The sequence below is a fragment of the Amblyomma mixtum genome, chromosome 9 (genome assembly GCF_055824585.1).
Source record: "Amblyomma mixtum isolate Tamu chromosome 9, ASM5582458v1, whole genome shotgun sequence".
NCBI lineage: Eukaryota > Metazoa > Arthropoda > Arachnida > Ixodida > Ixodidae > Amblyomma > Amblyomma mixtum.
The window spans coordinates 46,270,905-46,290,080 of NC_143020.1; the positions used below are offsets into that span (position 1 = coordinate 46,270,905).

Here is a 19,176-nt window from a genome sequence, read left to right on the forward strand (position 1 = left end):
TCCCCCTCTCTTCGACCCAGCTGCGACAGAGTGGACAAGCTCGCACCTGCCCAGCCGTGGGCGGTAACAAGAAGGTCCCCTTCGGTCCATCCGATTGGACCGTGCTCGTCGACCATTTTTCCCCAGCCAGGGATCTGGGGAAACCGGACGATATTTAACTCGGCCGTGAGTGTGGCCGGGAGAAGCCTGCTAGCTCCAGTCGACTACGGTTGACGAAGACGTTGCCCTTCCACTGAGAGCCATTCTCAGCCCCGCTCTATGTAAATTCATGTAACTATGTAAATACAGCGTTTTTCCTTCACTTCCCCTACTCCCCGTCTCCGGCCCACGTTTCCTTCCTCCTTCGGCAATGCGGCGGTGATCCTGGACCCGATGCCTGGTGGGACACGCTTCTAGCATCGACAAATATATCAGCATCCACTCTGGGTAACGCCTATCGTCTCGGCTGATAAAAAGTGGCAGCCTACATCAATGTACAATCTTTGTCAAAAGTAACCAGGCTGCATGGTTTGCTTCTAGCTTGTATAGTGGAGCCCTTGCGGCTTTCCTAAAACTCAAAAGGTGTTGGAAGGAAAGAAGACCCCCAGTCCTTACCTTCAATGACCATTTCAGCTTCAGGGGATCTGTAAGGGCTCCACTCTAAGAGCTAGAAGCAAACCATGCAGCCTGGTTACTTTTGACAAAGACTGTACGCTGGGCATGAAATGTGCTTATGCTATTGTGCTTATGCTATGTTGTTTCCGCCGCAGCCAAGGGGGGCGCGGCCCCGTCAGGCATGTCTATTGCCTTTTGTCGCGTCCCCCAAGGCATTTCTGTAACGGAATGTCTTAAGGAAAGAAAGAAAGAAAGAAAGAAAGAAAGGAAGGAAGGAAGGAAGGAAGGAAGAAAGAAAGAAAGAAAGAAAGGAAGGAAGGAAGGAAGGAAGGAAGAAAGAAAGAAAGAAGGAAAGAAAGAAAGAAATGAAGGAAGGAAGAAAGAAAGAAAGAAAGAAAGAAAGAAGGAAAGAAAGAAAGGAAGAAAGAGAGAAAGAAAGAAAACAGGATGTATGGGCTGCCCCGGCCTGCGGCAGTGTCGAATGTCACGGGCTGCAGTTGTCGTTTTGTGCCCCTCCTTCTTGTCCTTGGCGCCCTGGCGCCGTCTCCTGACAGGTCATATCTCAAGGTCCAGACTGCCTGCAGTCTGAGGAGATCGGCAGACACTATTCCATTCAACGTTGGTGTTCTAGACAGTCTTATTCATCATGAGAGCCATCCTACTCCACGAGAGCCCTGCTACGAGCTGTACTTAAATCGTAAGATCAGAGAATGTAGAATTTATTGTGCAAAGCACTACATAGAGCAAAACAATTTGGCTGGCTGGTTGGCAATAATCGCCTGATCGCACTTCTTAAAAGTGTGATACGTATGCTAGTTTCATTGCCATATATTTCCCGCCCATCGGTTTTTGAGTTATATATACATATATACGTTTTCCGCAGTTGCTGCACTTAATGGGGAGTCAACAAGTACATCGGAGAAAGAGGTGACCTTTCGATATTGTGCTTTTTATTTTTAATTTTGTCAACGTGAGCACGGTAGTAGGAGCCTAATGTGACGTAATTTATAAGCGCGTAAAACTTTTCGTCAGGAACGTTTTTGGGCGAATCGTGTTTCTTATGAGTGCTTTGAACGCGTGGGACGGATATATCGAAGGAGCTTGAATGCGCTGGAATATATCATGTATGATGATGGTTTCCAGGTAAGCGATTCATATCACAATTAGAGCCGCACATTTCGTGCTGTTGAATGTACTCATACCGCATCTTCTTGTTAAGGCAGCAGATAGTCCATTTAAGCTTGATTAAGTGGTGTTATTTCATTTTTCAGGTCAGTTGCTGGAACAGACATAACGGCTGTGAAGAAGTCAACGACGTTTCCACGATACTGAAGCACTTCCATACGAACTGTGCGCACCACTCCACGCGCTGCCCGAAGTGTGCGGCCAATGTTCTTCGAAGAGACCTAGTTGCACACCTGAAATCACGGTGCGGTGAACTAGTTTTGCTTCAAAGCTATTCGGGGGCTGGCAATGCAACTCTGGGGAGGGAACAAGACCTCATCAAGATTTCACTATGGGACATCAGGGACGGTTTGCAGACGATGTCAAAAGAGTGCGTTTCTCAAAGAACAAGTGTAGCTCAGGTCAGCGCAGCTCATCAGCGTAGTCTCATGCATAACTCCCATGATGAAGACGCACTAGAAGAAATAAAGAAAGGCGCCGAAAGAGCAATGAATGCTCTTAAAAGAAGCAACGAAATCCACATTAATCAAGAGGTTTACCCAGACGACCTGAGAGCTGTTCTTGAAGAAACCATCAAAACATTAAGAAAGGCATTTGTGGTGATGGTTAACTCCAACGAATATGAAACTAATCACCGACTGACAGAACGTACACAAAAGCTCTGTTATGATATCCTGTTCGAAGAAATTGATCTGAAATTATCCCGTCTCCGTCTTTCCCCAGGTCTGAGATGCGTTCTAATTTAGATTTTTTCCTAGCCACTGCAAAGGACATTTCATCTGAAAGAGAAGGGCAATATTATCCAGCTCACAACACAAATCATATACTCTTAAATGTACCTAAAAGGATAGTGTTATTTTGTAAATGTGAATCACTTTTCTTGGATGCTTACTTTCGAATCTTCTGCTAGAAGAGTGTTGTAATACTTATCTATTGGTTCTTCCTTGAGACCGAGAGAAGGTGATCAGGAATATAAAAAAAGTGGCAGCGGATACAATAAACGTGATATATTTATGCTTATAGTAACTATAGTTTCACTAGTGTGCTTTAGGTGCCAATAAATAGACCTTTTTCGATGAACAGGAAGTTAACAAATTACGAAGGTAGATGGCCCGGTAGACATAACAAATTTGGCGCGCACTTTGTACTCTCGTCCGTAGTTACTTCTTCAAAGAGTGAAAAAGGGCTAATGAGTGGCACACATGCAAAGAAATAAAAACACACTATTATTGGAAACACCTTGATTATTTGTTCATTCCATGGCTTATTAAGCACGAAATGCTTTTAGCCCCCGTTGTCGGCAGTGTGGTGACGTCACGCCGAGACCGAGAGCCGTCATCCGGGCACTCAAATCCACTCATCCGGGCACTGAATTCCAGTCATCCGGGCTCTGAAACGAGAACATCCGGGCACCGTACGAGACTTAACGAGATTTAACGAGACTCTCTAAGCCCTCCTACGCGACCGGCATGCAAGCGCCGGTTGGTCTCCAAAGGAGTCACAAAAAATAACTGCTGCCATTGCCTTCTCAATGTTTATCAAGATATCAATCGCTGTGCGTTTGATAATGCACGGAATTATTATTTCCGATGTCTAATAACGCGTGCAAAAAGCACATAAATACCACGATACACTTCGTTGTCATACGTGATCTCTTAGGGGCTTCGCGCATCGAAGCAAAGCGGCGGAGGCGCACAGGGGCCCGGGGGAGAAGCGCTGCGTTCAAAGGGCAAGGCATCGCGCCGAACGGGTGGTGGCGTTCCTCCCTTCCATTACGGTGCGGTTCGGGTGTCCACCGAGAAGACAGAGAATTACTGCGCCATTTCCTTTCCTCAAAAAACCTTGCGTTCAAATGGCAAGGCATCGCGCTGAACGGGTGGTGGCGTTCCTCCCTTCCTGTAAGGTGCGGTTCGGGTGTCCACCGAGATGACATTAGGCCCGTAAACATTTCATGCTTACTCTACTCTCAGTTACGGGAGAGGCAGAGATTTTTTTTCTGGTCATTTCGTTCTCTGAAATTCCCCAAACACCGCTTCTAGTTTCACCTCCTACTGAGCAACAATTTTGGCTTAAAGGCGCAAAAACAAATACAAAAGGTAGAAGACCGAGCAGAGACAACTGATTTCATGGCAGCAATTTTTGGTGAAAAATAAAATGCTAAGAAATATATCAACTTGCATAAGAAGATTCAAGCGATTGTCTCGAGCTGTTGTCTGTTATGAAACGCAACGCTAATGCATTGCATCAGGGAACCGATCGAACATTTCGTGTTAATTTTTTATTTTTTTCTCATAAAGCGTCGTGCAACTTCCGCCAGGCTTCGCTGTTTAACTGGAAGCTGTGGTGGAAACATGGGTGGAATTATTTGAAAGATTAGCTCATGGAGTTGACGAAATATAGGCTACAGCACCGTGGTTGCAGATCGTGGCGTGCAATGCACTGGATGAGCTAGAACGGAGGGGACAGGTTTAAAGGGACGTGGTAACTATCATTCGTGAGATATGGGCAGTTAAACGAGGAGAATGGCTTTACTGCGATAATAAGGGACGTACTACGTCTCCCGCTATGGATGACGGTGGCGCTGGTGAACACACACGGTTTAGTTCCACTACACATAAATATTCCCGAAATCAGAAGAATGGGCAGCAGTCGTTGCAGCAGAGCACCGGACGTGAGATTCGTAGGTCGTGGTTTCGGATTCAGCCGGTGGCGTGTGGTTGTTTTTCTTCTGAGAGAGAGAGAGAAAGGAATTTTAATGAGGGAAAGGTGGAGAGGTCGGCCGGTGCTAACATGGCCCTGACCTGCTACTCCACAATCAATCAATCAATCAATCAATCAATCAATCAATCAATCAATCAATCAATCAATCAATCAATCAATCAATCAATAAATAAATCTACCATTGATGAAAACAACAAATTAAAAAAATGGCCTATCTTAGCTTATGGTTAAGCCTAGGATGCGAAGCATATATAGTAGCCTAAAAAATTAAACATTACCTCGCTATACCTGGTTAGCCATTCATAGACAAGACATTACCTGGCTATACCTGGTTAGCAATTTCATAGACAAGAACAACTCATGTGTTACTCTGCTTCTTCCTTTATTTTTCTCAAACAAATAAATACACTATGATGATCAGTGAAGTAATTCGTTTCTCACGTTGCTTCTTCCGGTAAGCACGCTCCTTTACAAGGCGCTGTTCCCGCTGTTCAGGAGTTTCTTCAGCACGCATTTTCCGTTTGGTAGCATTTCGCCGCTCGAACCGAGTAGAAGTATTCGAAGCTTCATCCTTCACCTCGGCATCGGTTGTCGAACGCTGCCGTCTAGCTGCATACTGTGCACGTCGCTTGGCAAGCCGTACTTCTCGTTCTTTTCCCGTTCCCGTGGCTCTTTGTAACTTGCGCTTTGCTGTCTGGCGACCCGCCCTCTCCCTGGCCGACATCTCGCTGCTCAACTGACTCAACGAGTGCGTCGCCTTTTGCGTAACGTCAGTATCTCCTAGCGGTAGGAGCGGGAGTTAGGCCGCCGGCGGAGGCTGCGCGTCCGCAAGCGAGCGCACGAGGCCCCAGCTTTCACAGCTCTTGTGACGTCATATCACCTGGTGCGTCGATGAAGGTCAAGTGGTAGCTACGCGGCCGTGCACGGCGCAGCAAGGAAGAGCTCGGTTGTGCGAGTAATATGCTTCGCATAAAAAGACATCCCTTATGCCCCTTGCTTTCGGTGGCTTTTGGCTTCCGTCATACATGGCTCATGGAGCATCTGTTTCCATACCTTTGTCCATCGCTAGGCGTAGCTAATTTATGTACAGGGACAAATGCGCTCAAGAAGGAGAGTATGTAGTTACTTGTTTCACTGACGGTATAAAAAAATTTGTTTACTACGCCAATATTATTCTATTGGGGACATGAATGGCCACATCTAGAATCTGGATGGATGCACGTATTGTAACTGGAAGTTAGTAGTATAAGGCGCCGCTTTCAGAAGATGAAATCAACCAAAAATGGAAAATTTATGTTTAAAAGAAACCGGAAATAAAGATCTGCGTCCAAGGCAACTTAAAGCGGTCCACTGATCGCTGGGAGGCTGAAGTTCGCTATGCAGCTACAGTTGGGCGAAAAAAAATTCTCGAACAATATAAGCTGTCTAGACAGACTCAAAAAAAGCAGTAATGGATTCAAGATGCCAAGAAAAAATGTTTACAGGCAGGCGGCGCTGTGAACTACATTACATGAGTTATATACCCGAGTCATTTAGGACAGACGATAGGGTATTTTCTCCAAAGAAGCAGCAACACAGGACAGCTAACAGAAAGGAGCCCAGAACTGCCCAGTCTTAACTGGAAAAAGGCGAAAACAAATATTTGTAAGAAAACAGCCGCCGGGATATAATAAATTCTAATCTAGCTGAACGATGCACTTGGTCCAAGAAGCATGCAGATGTTGGAAAAAGATCGAAACAATATTAAAAAAAGAAGCAAATTCCGGATAGTTGACGATTGAGTAGAATAAATTTTATTTCTGAATGGAAAGGAGATAGGACGAACACAAAATCTTTCATACCGATTAAAAAAAATCTTTTAGGTACAGGATGTCAATGCAGGCGGTTTTAGGTAGATTGACTTTTTAGGACTTCTGCATGCTGTCAATATTGATTAGTTAATTGGCACTTTAATCAATACTGACTTCACGGAGAGGTCTCAAAAAGTCATTCTACGTAGAAATATTTTGTATTGTTTTTTTCAGAAGGTGGGACATAGTAAGTCTATGTTAACATTATATATAGTAGGGCTCAACGATCCCTCAGTCAATTTTAACGTAATCTAAAGAACACAAGTAAGATTGTAAAAGAGGTCGCATATCATCCTGAAGTCAGGCCTATTCTTGAGTACACCTGTCCTCTGTGGGACCCTGTTTACCATGTTCATACTGGCGAACTTGAGCTAATTCAGTCTCTCGCTGCCACGGGATTCATCCTTCACTGAGTTGAAGAAAGTCATAGGTTGGACGTCGCTTTGACGACATGAAAAAAATCTACGGCTGAAACTTTTTTAATTTTGCTTAAAAAAATTGAAACAGAAATCTCTGCGTCTTCGTATCTTCATTCGACACATTATCTCTCCTCTCGAAAAGATCACAGCTACTACTTCTACTTTAAATATCTCGGACTAATCTTTTCAAAAATTATTTTTTTGTTCCATTGATAAGTTAATTAGCATTTGCATTATTTTATACGCCACAATGACTCAGTGGTTACGACACTCGGCTGCTGACCCAAAAGACGCGGGTTCAATCCCAGCCGCGGTGGCCGAATTTCGATGGAGGCGAAATTCTAGAGCTCAAGGTACTGTGCGATGTCAGCGCATGTTAAAGAACCCCAGGTGGTCGAAATTTCCAGAGCCCTTCACTGCGGCGTCCCTCGTAGCCTGAGTCGCTTTGGGACGTTGAACCCCAAGAAACCAAACTATTTGGCATTTTTTTTCGCGTGAAAGTTATATGTAGAAGTTTTTTCACGCTCAAAGAAAGCTGCTTTTTAACGCCGCATAGTTAGCACACTTCAGATCATTACCTAAATTTCCGTGATCCGGTTCCCAGGGCTGTTTAGCGTACGTAATGCAAAAATCGGTAAAGAAGTGAATCTGCCATTGCTTCTGTAGGAAGGAAAGCTGGGCGAGTTGGCTTTCAATTATACTAGCCATACTGGCACAGCGCGAAAGACACGCACAGGGGAAGGCGGGACAACACGGCGCTAACAACTTCAACGTTTTACTCAGAAAGGACTGCCTTTTAGAAAACAAACAAAAAGTGTACACTCATGGAAGAAAAGCCAAAATTCAGGCATCGGCTCGAGATCAGAACTTGCCCCAATCACCTCAAGGAACACAACCACGGGACGTTTGTTAGAAGCACACTCAAAAATTCATTCTGGTGTAGGAAACACTGTCTGCAAGAACGCAATATCATTTTTGTGGAGGTTAATCGAAGATCTCGCCACGCACTTCTCTCGTTCTTCTCGAATATAGAAGGCTTCAACCACATCGCGTAATAGTTGATTTCGATTGTCGTATAATATAGCACGTGCCTTTAAAGGTGCACTGAAGAGAAATCTGAACTCTTTTTTTTTTCAGCGGGAACTCGATCTACACGTTCCGAGCATTCTTAGAAACTTCGGCTTAATGACCTGCGCGGCCTATTTGCCTAATTAAATCGAATTAACGTCCGGCTCCCGCCTTTATTTTTTGAATTCTCTCCCGGTACTGTGGGCGGAGTCGACCAACGCGTGGAGTGCCTTTCAGCCAGCTCCGTGGAGGCTTTGCTTTCGCTTTATTTTCTTTTTTAGGCTTCCGTGAACAAATAGTTTCATCCGCAGTTAATACAGCCGCAAAATAAGCCCGTGGAAATAAAAATACGCGCGGACTATTTGCTTCTACGGATTACTACGTATTACTCCGCCGATGGCCGGGTGGCAAGCCCCCACGGGTCTGGGTGAAAGGCACTCGACGCGTTGGTCGGCTCTGCCCACCGTACCGGGGAGAATTTAAAAGAAAGGCGGGAGCCGGGCGTTAATTCGATTTAATTGGAGAAATCGGCAACACAGGGCAATAAATAGGAGTTTCTAAGAATGCTCGGAACGTTTAGATTGAGTTCCCGCGGCAAAAAAGACGAGCTCAGATTCCTCTTTACTGCACCTTTAAGGTCTGGAAGGCAACCACTACAACCCTGGCAGTGCAGAAAAAGATTGGAACTGGGCGGTTTCCCTAGTGAATCACGGCGTTCAATCAAGCGTGTATTCATGCCACACCCCGTCTACCCAATATACGTCTTACCGCAGGAAAGGGGAATACAATACACTACGCCTGCCCTACATGGCGAAAATTCCACCTCATGGTTAACACTGCACCCCTTTCTGGTGTGCCTTTCCGTATTACTCAGCACTCGGTTACTGGCCGCCAGACCGCACCTTTTTTAACCTATTTTCTGATTGGAAAACAACGTTCAGGTCATATTTTTCCCAATTTTCTTCAAGCAGTGTGAAACACAGTGAGCGTACGTGATGGCCACCGTGTTTCTACACGATTCATCACGGTTGTCTGAAGGAGCCTATTTTTTCATCTTTTTTGCCAGTCTTTCACAAATTTGCCCCCGGGTCACTTTCGGATACCCAGCTTCCTTCAGACGCTCTACCTGCAGCTTCAAAGAGGCCTCCATCCTGTGCGGGCATGATTTGCCAGTGCCGCCATGAGACAAGTGGCAGCCACCCCCTGCTTGACGGTTCTCGAGTGCCCGGAGTCATGGCTTAGTAGTGGTTTGGCCGACCGGGGGGAATACTCCCAGCAAGCAGGCCCATCTGGAAACACAACTTTTATGTCCAACAATTCAATGCTTCTTTCATTAGGTGGCTCAACCGTAAATTTCAAGCCACACGCAGAATCCCCACACGTCCTGGCGACTTGTTCGATCCCTGTATCACTGGGGTCCTGGTTGCGAGTCAAGACGATATATTCATCCGCATATCTCATAACCTTCAATAACCCGTCTTCTAACTTTGCCTATAGTTCCCTGTCCACCCTAGCAAGATAAATGTCACTCAGCACCGGGGCCACTCAGGATCCAATGCATACCCCTGACCGCTGAACGTGCAACTTGTCTCTCCATTCAATGAAGGTACAGCCCAGGTGAAACGAGAGGACTTCTAGGAAGCTTTCAACGCAAGCGCGAACACTTCTGGAGGAAAACGCCTTCGTCATTGTCGAGGGTGATGCAGTCTTTAACGCATTTCATGAGGTGGGAATGGGGGAGGGAATAAAACAAGTCCTCAACATCAAGGCTAAAGGCGTAGCAATTGGCAAGGGACTCACTCGAAAGACAGCGCACGGCATCCTTCGAGCTTGGTACCCTAAACGGGTCTCCCAGATTCAGTGAAGACAGATGCTCTTGCAGGTAGCACGAGACAACGTGCTGCCATGAGTCCTTCTCGGATACTATGGCTCTGAATGGAATCTCCGCCTTATGGGTCTTTGCCGCGAAGAACACACTCAGCTGCAGATCTTTAGCATTCTTGACACTTGCGCCCACCCTTTCCAGGTTATGCCTTCGCAGGAGTGCCATAGCTCGTCTTCTAGACGTTGACTGCTTTGCTTGCACCTCTTTGAAGAGTTTCTGGATCGCCGAAAGTGCCTTTTCCTGAAACATTTCTCGTCGACAATGACGAAAAACCCTTCTTTGTCTGGGGTTTGGCTTTTCTTCCATGAGCGTACACTTTTTATTTGTGTTCTTTAATGCAGCCCTTTTTGAATAAAAAATTCAAGTTGTTAGCGCCGTGTTGTCCCGCCTTTCCTTGTGTCTATCTTTCGCTCTGTGCCAGCATGGCTAGTACGGTAGCATTGCTTGTCTGAAGTAATGGTACAAATATTTGTTAAAAACAAGAGTGGCCACGAAAGAGAACCTCGAGGCACTCCCGTCTTAACAGAGACTAGATAGAAGTTTATGCCGTTGATTACTACTTGTTTTTTTCATATTTAGTTATCATACTCCTTGAAGGAAGGCGCTATTTCAGAGCACTTAATGTGATAACCGGTTTAAATCGTATAATGAGGTTAAGTGGGGTCGTGTTAAAAAAATTCATGTTCTTTTTGATGGCCGGAAAGAACATTCAACTGAGAACCACCAAGAAAGAGGTTAATTCTAGATTGACCCGGTCAAAGTTTGCTCTAATACCTTACCAGCTTAGGAGTGGTTTTCCTTTAGAGAATACAGTGATTGATGCATCCGGTAATGATGTCATGGTCAAGAATACCACTTTCGTGAAATATTTTAGAACAAGCGTCGGGATTATTGGCTTGAATCAATAAGGAATAAATCTAAGCACTAAGCACGCTTGTTCCGAAGACGAACGCGTTTTAGTCAACTTCAAGGTGCAGTGAAGAGGAATCTGAACTCGTCTTTTTGCCGCGGGAACAAAATCTACACGTTCCGAGCATTCTTAGAAACTTCGATTTATTGCCCTGTGTGGTCGATTTCCCTAATTAAATCGAGTTAACGTCCGGCTCCCAACTTTTTTTTTTTAATTCTCCCCGTACGGTGGGCGGAGTCGACCAACGGATGGAGTGCCTTTCACCCAGACCCGTGGCGGCTTGCCGCTATGCCATCGTCGGAGTAATACGCAGTGATCCGTAGTAACAAATAGTCCGCGCGTATATTTATTGCTGCGGGCTTATTTTGCGGCTATATTATCTGCGAATGAAACTATTTATTCATGGAAACCTAAAAAACAAAATAAAGCGAAAGCAAAGCCTCCATGGAGCTGGCTTAAAGGCACTCCAGGCGTTGGTCGACTCTGCCCATCGTACGGGGGAATTTAAAAAAAAAGGCGGGAGCCGGACGTTAATTCTATTTAATTCGGGAAATCAGCCACACAGGGCAATAAGTCGCAGTTTCTAAGAATGCTTGGAACGTGTAGATCGAGTTCCTGCGGCAAAAAGACGAGTTCAGATTCCTCTTCACTGCACCTTTAAGCGCGGCTTTTTGCAGAACATTCCAAGCATCACCCTACCCGCATTTTCAACACGCGATAAAAATTCAGGCACAAAAAACGAGAAATATATTGGTACAAAATTATTTCTTCTGATGTCTCTTGTGCCACGCTAGTTAGAATTCGCACTCAAAATAACAAAAACAGCTTACACGAACGCATGGACGAGTGATGAGCGCTAGATCGTTCGTGATAAGATTAATTCATACATGCTGCCAGGGATAAGTGTCTGACGATTTTGTTTCTGTCTAAGGAGGATTGCGTGCCCTACATATATTTAAGGACCTTCTTTGAGGGGAAGAGGACTCAAAAAGTTTATTATAAATTATACTGTGCTCGTTTTCTTGAGTGGAGCCCTCAGTCCAGGGCTGTTTGTGCCGCCGCGATCTTGCAGGCCCCTCAGAGGAGTTTCAAGGCATTTCAGGGTGTCCTATCGCGTTTGCACACCCTAACTGATGAAGAATAAGCACGACACCAAAGTTAGAGCCTGATTACGCTGAGTATTTAGTTAATCATGAGCCCATGCGCTTTACCGGAAGAAGCACAAAGGCAGAGCGAGGCGCTAAGCATTAATATGGGCACGGGCACAGACGGCTACGAAAGATTAAGGAGGAACATTGTACAGCTGACATGGCAAAATTTAAATCAACACCAAGCTTTAGGGCTGTTATTAACACTGTAAGAGACCACCTGATTAACCACTGGTAATTCATAGGAACTGCTCTGGGGCCACCAGCTGACCACCTGTCCGATAAAGAGGGCGCCGAGAAAAAGTTTAGGACCATATTTTAATTTCCGCTGCGCAAATACAGTCTTTTCATTACCGCTTGAATGGACTTCGCCCTTGCTTCTATTAACTACCTCAATATGGTTCTTTGCTATCCTTAAAAAAAAACGCAAATGTAACCTCTGTTGGCAGGTGCTATGATACTATCGATGTGTCCTGATGTTAAAGGATCCACTATAATAACCCTAAAAAAGCATGCGACCGATGCGCTGTCAGGGGCAATTCAACGCACACCTAAGGCCGAATGGGATGTTCATATCGTTTTTGTCCATGAGCATAGGTGCGGAACTAATATTTGCCACTTTAATTGCATTTAATACTAGTTTCTTAATATTTCATTGGCTTCATGTTATTCCTGCGCTTTCATTGTTTGCTTAATGTATAGCAAGGGTGTTTTGCTTGAACTAGGCTTGCCCTCCCCATGCATGAAAAAGAATTTGTTGGCTTACAAGGGTGTTGAAAAATATTTATGAAGTGTTGTTTGTGCATGTCTTGTTGCACTAAAGAAATCATGGTCAAGAATAATATGAAAATAAGGTGTCCACGCTTTTTTATTTTCAACGCTCTTATTGTCATTTGGGACCATGGCAGGTACAACCAGTACACAAGTTTGTACCAATAAACATACGTCACCAACGGATAAAAAAAAACATCTAGACAAGACATACTATTAAAACCTTCTAGGCAGCTTAAATACAAGTAAAATAAAACAAACAATGCACAGCAAAATAAGCATGCGCACACTGATAAGCAAAAATACACAATGATGTCACCCTTCACATCAGTATGGCAGTTCAAATTACCCGTATACTGTTGTTACTCATCATTTCAGTAGAGCGTGGTCGTTTATATAGCCAACACAACACTAGTATAATTAAAAGTTGTTATTTACACTTATCCCAGGGTTCAGAAATATTGCTACACTAGGAGTATATTTTCTTTGCTCCTTGGAATGTACAGGTGTCAGTAAAAAAATATTACTCAAACAAGTGCCCACGACCGCAGGAATGAGATCGTAGCAGTTAGTGTTGCGGTTCAGGAATATTGTGATACCAAGATTGCGAGGTCCATTTCCTTTCTTTAGTCTAAGGGGAGGCCGGGAGGTAGCAACCATTTTCAAATGCGACGCTTCCCATGCATCAGCGTGTCACTGCGCTGGCTGAAGTAGCTGCCCGCCATGCGTGAATGTGCCCAGATTTGTTAGGGCGGCCGTCGTGCAAAACATAATAAATTTTAGGAGCGTTCTAGCTCCAGCAAGCCTCGCATCAAAAAAATAAAAATAAGAAATGATTTCTTCGCAGGCGATGGCTGTGTACTGAAGTTTACTTAGAGAGAGGAAATAAAACGGCCCCGAACTCTCGTTATCAGAATTTTCGTTAACCTCACCGCTGTGCCTATGAAATTCCGCCGCTCCAGTGATTAGTCAGTCGGTGCAATCTTTTTTGATGGCCACTGTAAAACTTGTGCTTTCTACCTACAGCCGCCACGAAATGAGCTTGGTATTTCATTTTTTATTTGATTCCTGATGAACTGCTCACATTAAACAGCCAAAATCATCCGGTCGAAAATACCACAAAATTGCTTATTAAAGAACAAATCTTCGATTTACCATGCGTCCCAGAGTTAGTACGAAAGAGAACACTAATTGCTTTTGTCTCAGTTTTCACAGCGTTATGCACATTTGAACCTTTATATTGTCCGTACCCTGAGTTTATTTTTCTCATCTAAGATCAGTTGAAAAAATGACATATTAATGTAATAAGTATAATCTTTCATCTGCTATAATTAGTGCAGGAAATCGCATGATTTATTTTCTTCTCGTGATTTAGGAGCTGCTTCAGAAACGACTGTAATAATTGAGAAATACTCTTTAACGTTGTTTAATCCTTCTGTTCTGGATTGAGCCATGTACACTATCAGTTTTAGTAGATGAGGGGTCATTCCTAGTAAACTTACGTATCGCTCAAAAGGTATTACGAAAAAAATGCGCGTGTAAAAGAAATTCCACATCATGAAAAACGCCTAAACTATGCCAATTTTTCGATACTTTAGAGCTCCTCAAGGTGTAGTTTAGGGATAGCTAACTTTGTATCGTTGTTATGGCATCTTTATAAATATAGAAACTACAGGCGGCATTTGAGAGGCTCATCCCGTTTCACTAAGGTCGGCAAACTAGAGAGCTAGGTACTTAGTACAAAAACCCTCTTTACCAAACTGATCTGCTGGGCTTCAAGCTTCAAAGAACATGAGAAAAGCTGGAAATGGGACCTGGTATCTCCAGATTTTTTTTTGTATTAGCTAAAGGAATATTTTATTTGGGTCTTAAGAGCATTTTCAAAGTGACTATTTCAAGGAATGGGGATTTACAGTGGTCAGAATCTAAACTTCTACTTTAATGTGCACGATTGATTACGGTTTGATTGTTTAGGCATCATATGAGTGAAACGCAGGCGGAAGATACTGAAAACTACCAATCCCGCGCTTTTTTTTTTCGCTTTTTTTTAGATCAAAGTTCCTGCACATTTCACCTCTTTTCCCACAGGCCAGAAAGGTGGATGACAATTTGTATCCGCTGGCTGCAGTTTTGAACTTCACTTGTTATCTCCCTGCAGTTGTGCTTTTATTGTTCCTAACTCTTCTTCTAGTTCAGTTATTTTTTCACCAAAAATCTCAACAAATGTGCTTTCCTTCTCTGTTTGCTCTTCTTTACAGCGATTCAAATCCTCTAACGCTGATTTAACTTCTCCTATACCTTCTTCCGCAATTTTTTTCAGCGCAGCGACCTCAGCTAGTTGTCGGTCGCAAAGTTTGGCGTTTTCTGCTATCATCGCCTCTGCGCGGCATAAGCCTTCCCTGATTTCTCTTAGTTCATTTCCTTCAGGCGAGGCACTACAAAGACCATCTTGATGAACTGCAGCGAGTTCGGCGACTGTTCCCCTCAAGGCGTCCTGCTCTCTCAATGCATTCTGCAAGGCGTCCTTGACTTCTCGCAGAGCCGTTTTAATCACATCCAGCTCACTTCTCGGGATCGCACTTCCAGGGTCTGGCAAAGCTCGACTCAAAACCTTCTCACTGCAGCGGGACTCCAAGTGGGCAACCATGTCTCTCCGAAGCACTGAAGAAGCACACTCGGGGCAGCGCGTTGGATGGTAATCACACGTTGTATGGAAGTGGCTGATCATTGTCGAGACGTTGCCGACCGCTTCACAGCCCTTCTCTTTGTTCCAGCAGCGGACCTGCGGCGAACCAAAAAGCATGGCATTTGTCTTAGAACGTTCTGACTTGTTTGTTAGAACACTGGTGAGGGAAGCGGCATGCACTAGGCGTGACTACTTCCTTTGTTATTCGAAGCAGCATGTGCGGCCTAGTTTTCTAGAAAACTTAAATTATCTTTCAGTTCTATAAATTTTACGGAAGTTTTGTTTGCAAAGTTACACACAACAATAAAGGCATTATTAGATCGGGTACCTCTCAGGATAACACCACGTAGCTTTGTCAGATGTAAGTTTTGAAGACAGTTTAGACCCAGCGCTCACTGAGGCAAAAAGTGGTTAACCACTTAATTTTACCCTAGAGGTTAACCACTTAAGGTTAACCATTTTACCTAAGAGGTTAACCCTGGCTAGCCTGCTTGGCTCGGAACCAATGCAGCATAGGTTCGATAACAGCCCTTCACCAATGAATGTTTATTTTAACCGACATTGCTTGGCTCTGACGTCACTCTCTATTTACTACACATAATTTTTTCGTCCAAACGACGACAAACACCGCGGTTTGCGCTGAAGAAAAACCTTAACGCTGTCGCGTTAAAAATATGTAGAACTAGGATTACCGCCTTAACCGCCTTAACGTATAAATCAGAGACAGCTGTTACAGCTTTGGATTGGTCATAGAGCCCTGCAATCTCCCGTGGAACCACTGACAGGCTGCGCACTGCTCCGCCCCATTCCTCGTCATTGCCATCGCGTGCGCTGTTTTCATTGCTCTTTTAACCCGATACCGGCAAGGGTCCCGCGTCGCAGAAATGCGGGCGTCATCGTCGGCGTCGGTAATGAGCGAAAAATTCCCAAAGGAGGAACCTAAGGGGCAGGCGGCGTACCACGTAACGAGACCTTGTAATGTCATAACAACCCGCCCACCGGACTTTGAGTAAATGCCCGCAGTGGAAAGTGGCAGAAAAATTTATGATTGTTTTCGAGAGGGTGCATGCAAATAGCAGCTTGGGTCTTGCAAGCCGCACAGGTGCCATCCCTGCCATTGCAGGGCAGAGGCGCATCGCTTAGCCGCTGCATCACTGCGCCCGCAGTGGAATTAGAACTGCCAGAGATCTATAAATGCAAAGTAGAGAATCACCGATTAGGCATATACGAGCATTAACCAATTAACTTTTAAACGCCGCACTATAAGCAACGTTAAGAAGAGAAGAATTCTACATATGCTTTCTAAATTAATCGTGAAAATAAATTTCAGTTGCATTTAGGATGCAAAAGCATGTATTTTTTTCCATTTGTCATTTCTGCAAAACTGGCGTTTCCCTTACATAATATGCTCTAGTAGTGTTACACACCTTTTATGGTCTGTGTAGTGGGAAGTTCTTGGTATTTGGAGACAGCCTCATAGCTGTGTGCAATGTGTTTGCAAATTTTAGAGAGCAAATTGCAGACAAAGCTACTATGCTTGGCTATTTTTTTTTCAATGTATAGTTGAAAATACCTGAAGAACACGTTATGAGCAAGTTGGTTGTCTATACCAATGAAAACAGCGCAAACTGCATGAATGACGAAGAAAGGGAAGACGAGATATAGGCGCTGAAATCCTTGTACAAGAGTGCTTTCGTATCCGCTATGCACCCTGGCCACTCCCCTGCCGTGGGTATGTGCCATTAAGCCTGAGGACTTCTTCATCATCATCATTATTAAACAACTGAAGGTTTATTGCTTTGATATCTCGGTAAATATACTGCAAGCACCAAAACAACAACAAGAAGAGGACATGATTAATAAACATCCCAAGCAGGAAACGGGCAGAAAATCGTGATCGCTGAGCTGTCGAAAGCAAACGAAATTGCTTATCCAGAAAGTCTATGGGCCGATTGCTGCCACAGCGCTCTTTTAGGCTCGCGATGCGTTGGCCTTAGACGGGTGCTCAAATTGAGGCTTGTGTTGCTAACGGAATAAAACTGTCACCAGTAACGTGTTTCATAATGCCACGGACCTTTGTACCGTTTGTTAGCACACATTCAAAGCGCCGGAACTCGGCTTCGTCATTTGCTTGTAACACGGTATGCGACCTGACTTAACTGGAATGATCGCAGCCGTGCACAACTGCTTCCACTTAGCTGCACGTTGTTGTACCGCTTTGGCGCCTTTAAGAAAATAAAACTCCCAGTTTCAGCACAATCGCTACTGGTGTGAGCAGCAGCTTTCTGTCGGAAGAGGTGCCCTCGTATCTAAGAAGTCGTGGAAAGCTACAGAGGCAGATAAAGCGAAAGTTTCCAGTGCACCCAAGTTGTCCGCCCATTCGTCGTCTATTCCAAGCAACTGATAGTCCAACGATATAAAATAATTTGTTTTGCTAGCTGAGTCACGTGCGCACGCGCTGTCTGCGTCATAATTGTGTCCACCTTCTGAAGGAACAAGTCTTAAATATCACGAAATTCTGCGCGTAATGAAGAACTTCTGGAATGCAAACTGCGGTAAAAAAATTTTCCCAATGTGCTAAAAAGCACACGCTTTACCTCTTTTTTCATGACTTTCTCGGCTGAAACCTCCCGCCAGTCCTCTTGGCCTTCCAGGCAAACTTGTCCGTCCAGCACACAGATTCCTCCTCTAGCTTTGCACTGCTCGTAGCAAGGCTCGCAAAGCACACAACGACATGGCAGAAAGCAATTCCTTTTCGGCACGCACTTGCAAACGCTGCACACTACATTTTCGGGAAGGGGCTTGACGAAACGAAAAGGTATCCAGTCAATTTCTTCAGAAAAGCCGAAGAGAACTTGCGAATCGTCGCTCTGAAACATTGTACATGGAGTGAGAGCCGATCAGTTGGCAACTACAGCAACGGGAACGGCACACCTTATTGTCGCGGCCTGCGTGATTCTGCCAGACTGATAAGAGCCGGCGAGGCGAAGTCAACATTCATCTGACCCTTTATCGCCTACCCGGCCGGCAACAAAAGCGTTTTTACCGGGAACAGATAGAGCGCTATTTATACTGGCTTTGCAAACTACCCTATCGCTTTCTTGCTGAGCCTATCGTCCGCCAACTGGCCCGTCGTGAGTTTCTGCTCCTCAATAGCGAAAACTTTGATGAGTAGGCCTAAACGTTTATCGGCATTGCTCTTTGACAGTGCTCGAAGCCAATCGTCCCGAACAGCTCCTGCTCTAGATTTCAATGCCAGCAGGATCAGCCGAAAGCGACCGACTGATGCCCTCTCGTAACTTTCTTTCGTACTATTTCCCGTGGGCTAGCAATCGCGCCTGGTTTGCGGCTCTGTGGCAAAGTGCTGCTTTGGTGGCGCCGCAAGACGGAAAGCTGACGAAGTTGTGCAACTAAGAACCGCATCAGAAACCAGTCCGAGCCGCCACTCCTCTTCGCAGTTATAATTAATTCCTCGCCACCTAGCTGCCGTCGCAAGAAACAGCGGATTCAGGTCCGGTGCAGTAGCCTACTACTTCTAGGCGCTTGGTTTCCTTTACTCACGCGTTGTAAAACTGCGTCTCTTCTCTTTACTCGGCCTGATGCCGACACATGAAAGCTAAAAAAACGAAAAAAAATAAGGTCGAAGCTCCTTTCTATTATCTGTTTATTCTTGCCGGAGAGTTTCCCCAGTCTCGTTTTAGTGTTCGCCGTTGGCATCAGACGTCCCGCCCGATAGAGCGTTATCAATCGAAAGCCTGAGGATTCAAAGCAAGAAACGTGGCGACCCTGGGTGCGTGTGTGGGAACTATCTCTCGCGACTAAACTTTTCCCTTCACAGTTAGCATAAGCATTCCATGCTATCACGTATTTAATGTAGGAGGATCATGCTGTGTCCACTGTTTCGTTTTTCAGGCGCCGCGTCTTTCACAACTGAACTTC

The 19,176-nt window shown here is 44.8% G+C and overlaps 1 protein-coding gene across 1 annotated transcript; it reads right to left on the reverse strand.

Moving 5' to 3' along the window:
- Positions 1-12,547: 12,547 nt before the first annotated feature.
- Positions 12,548-18,202, reverse strand: LOC149328889 (E3 ubiquitin-protein ligase PDZRN3-like). The gene is made up of 2 exons (XM_089559890.1): positions 17,835-18,202; positions 12,548-15,333 (listed from the first exon to the last, which is right to left on the reverse strand). The coding sequence occupies exons 1-2, from the start codon at positions 18,114-18,116 to the stop codon at positions 14,689-14,691; spliced, it is 927 nt and encodes a 308-aa protein (XP_089416016.1). The 5' UTR covers positions 18,117-18,202; the 3' UTR covers positions 12,548-14,688.
- Positions 18,203-19,176: the final 974 nt, after the last annotated feature.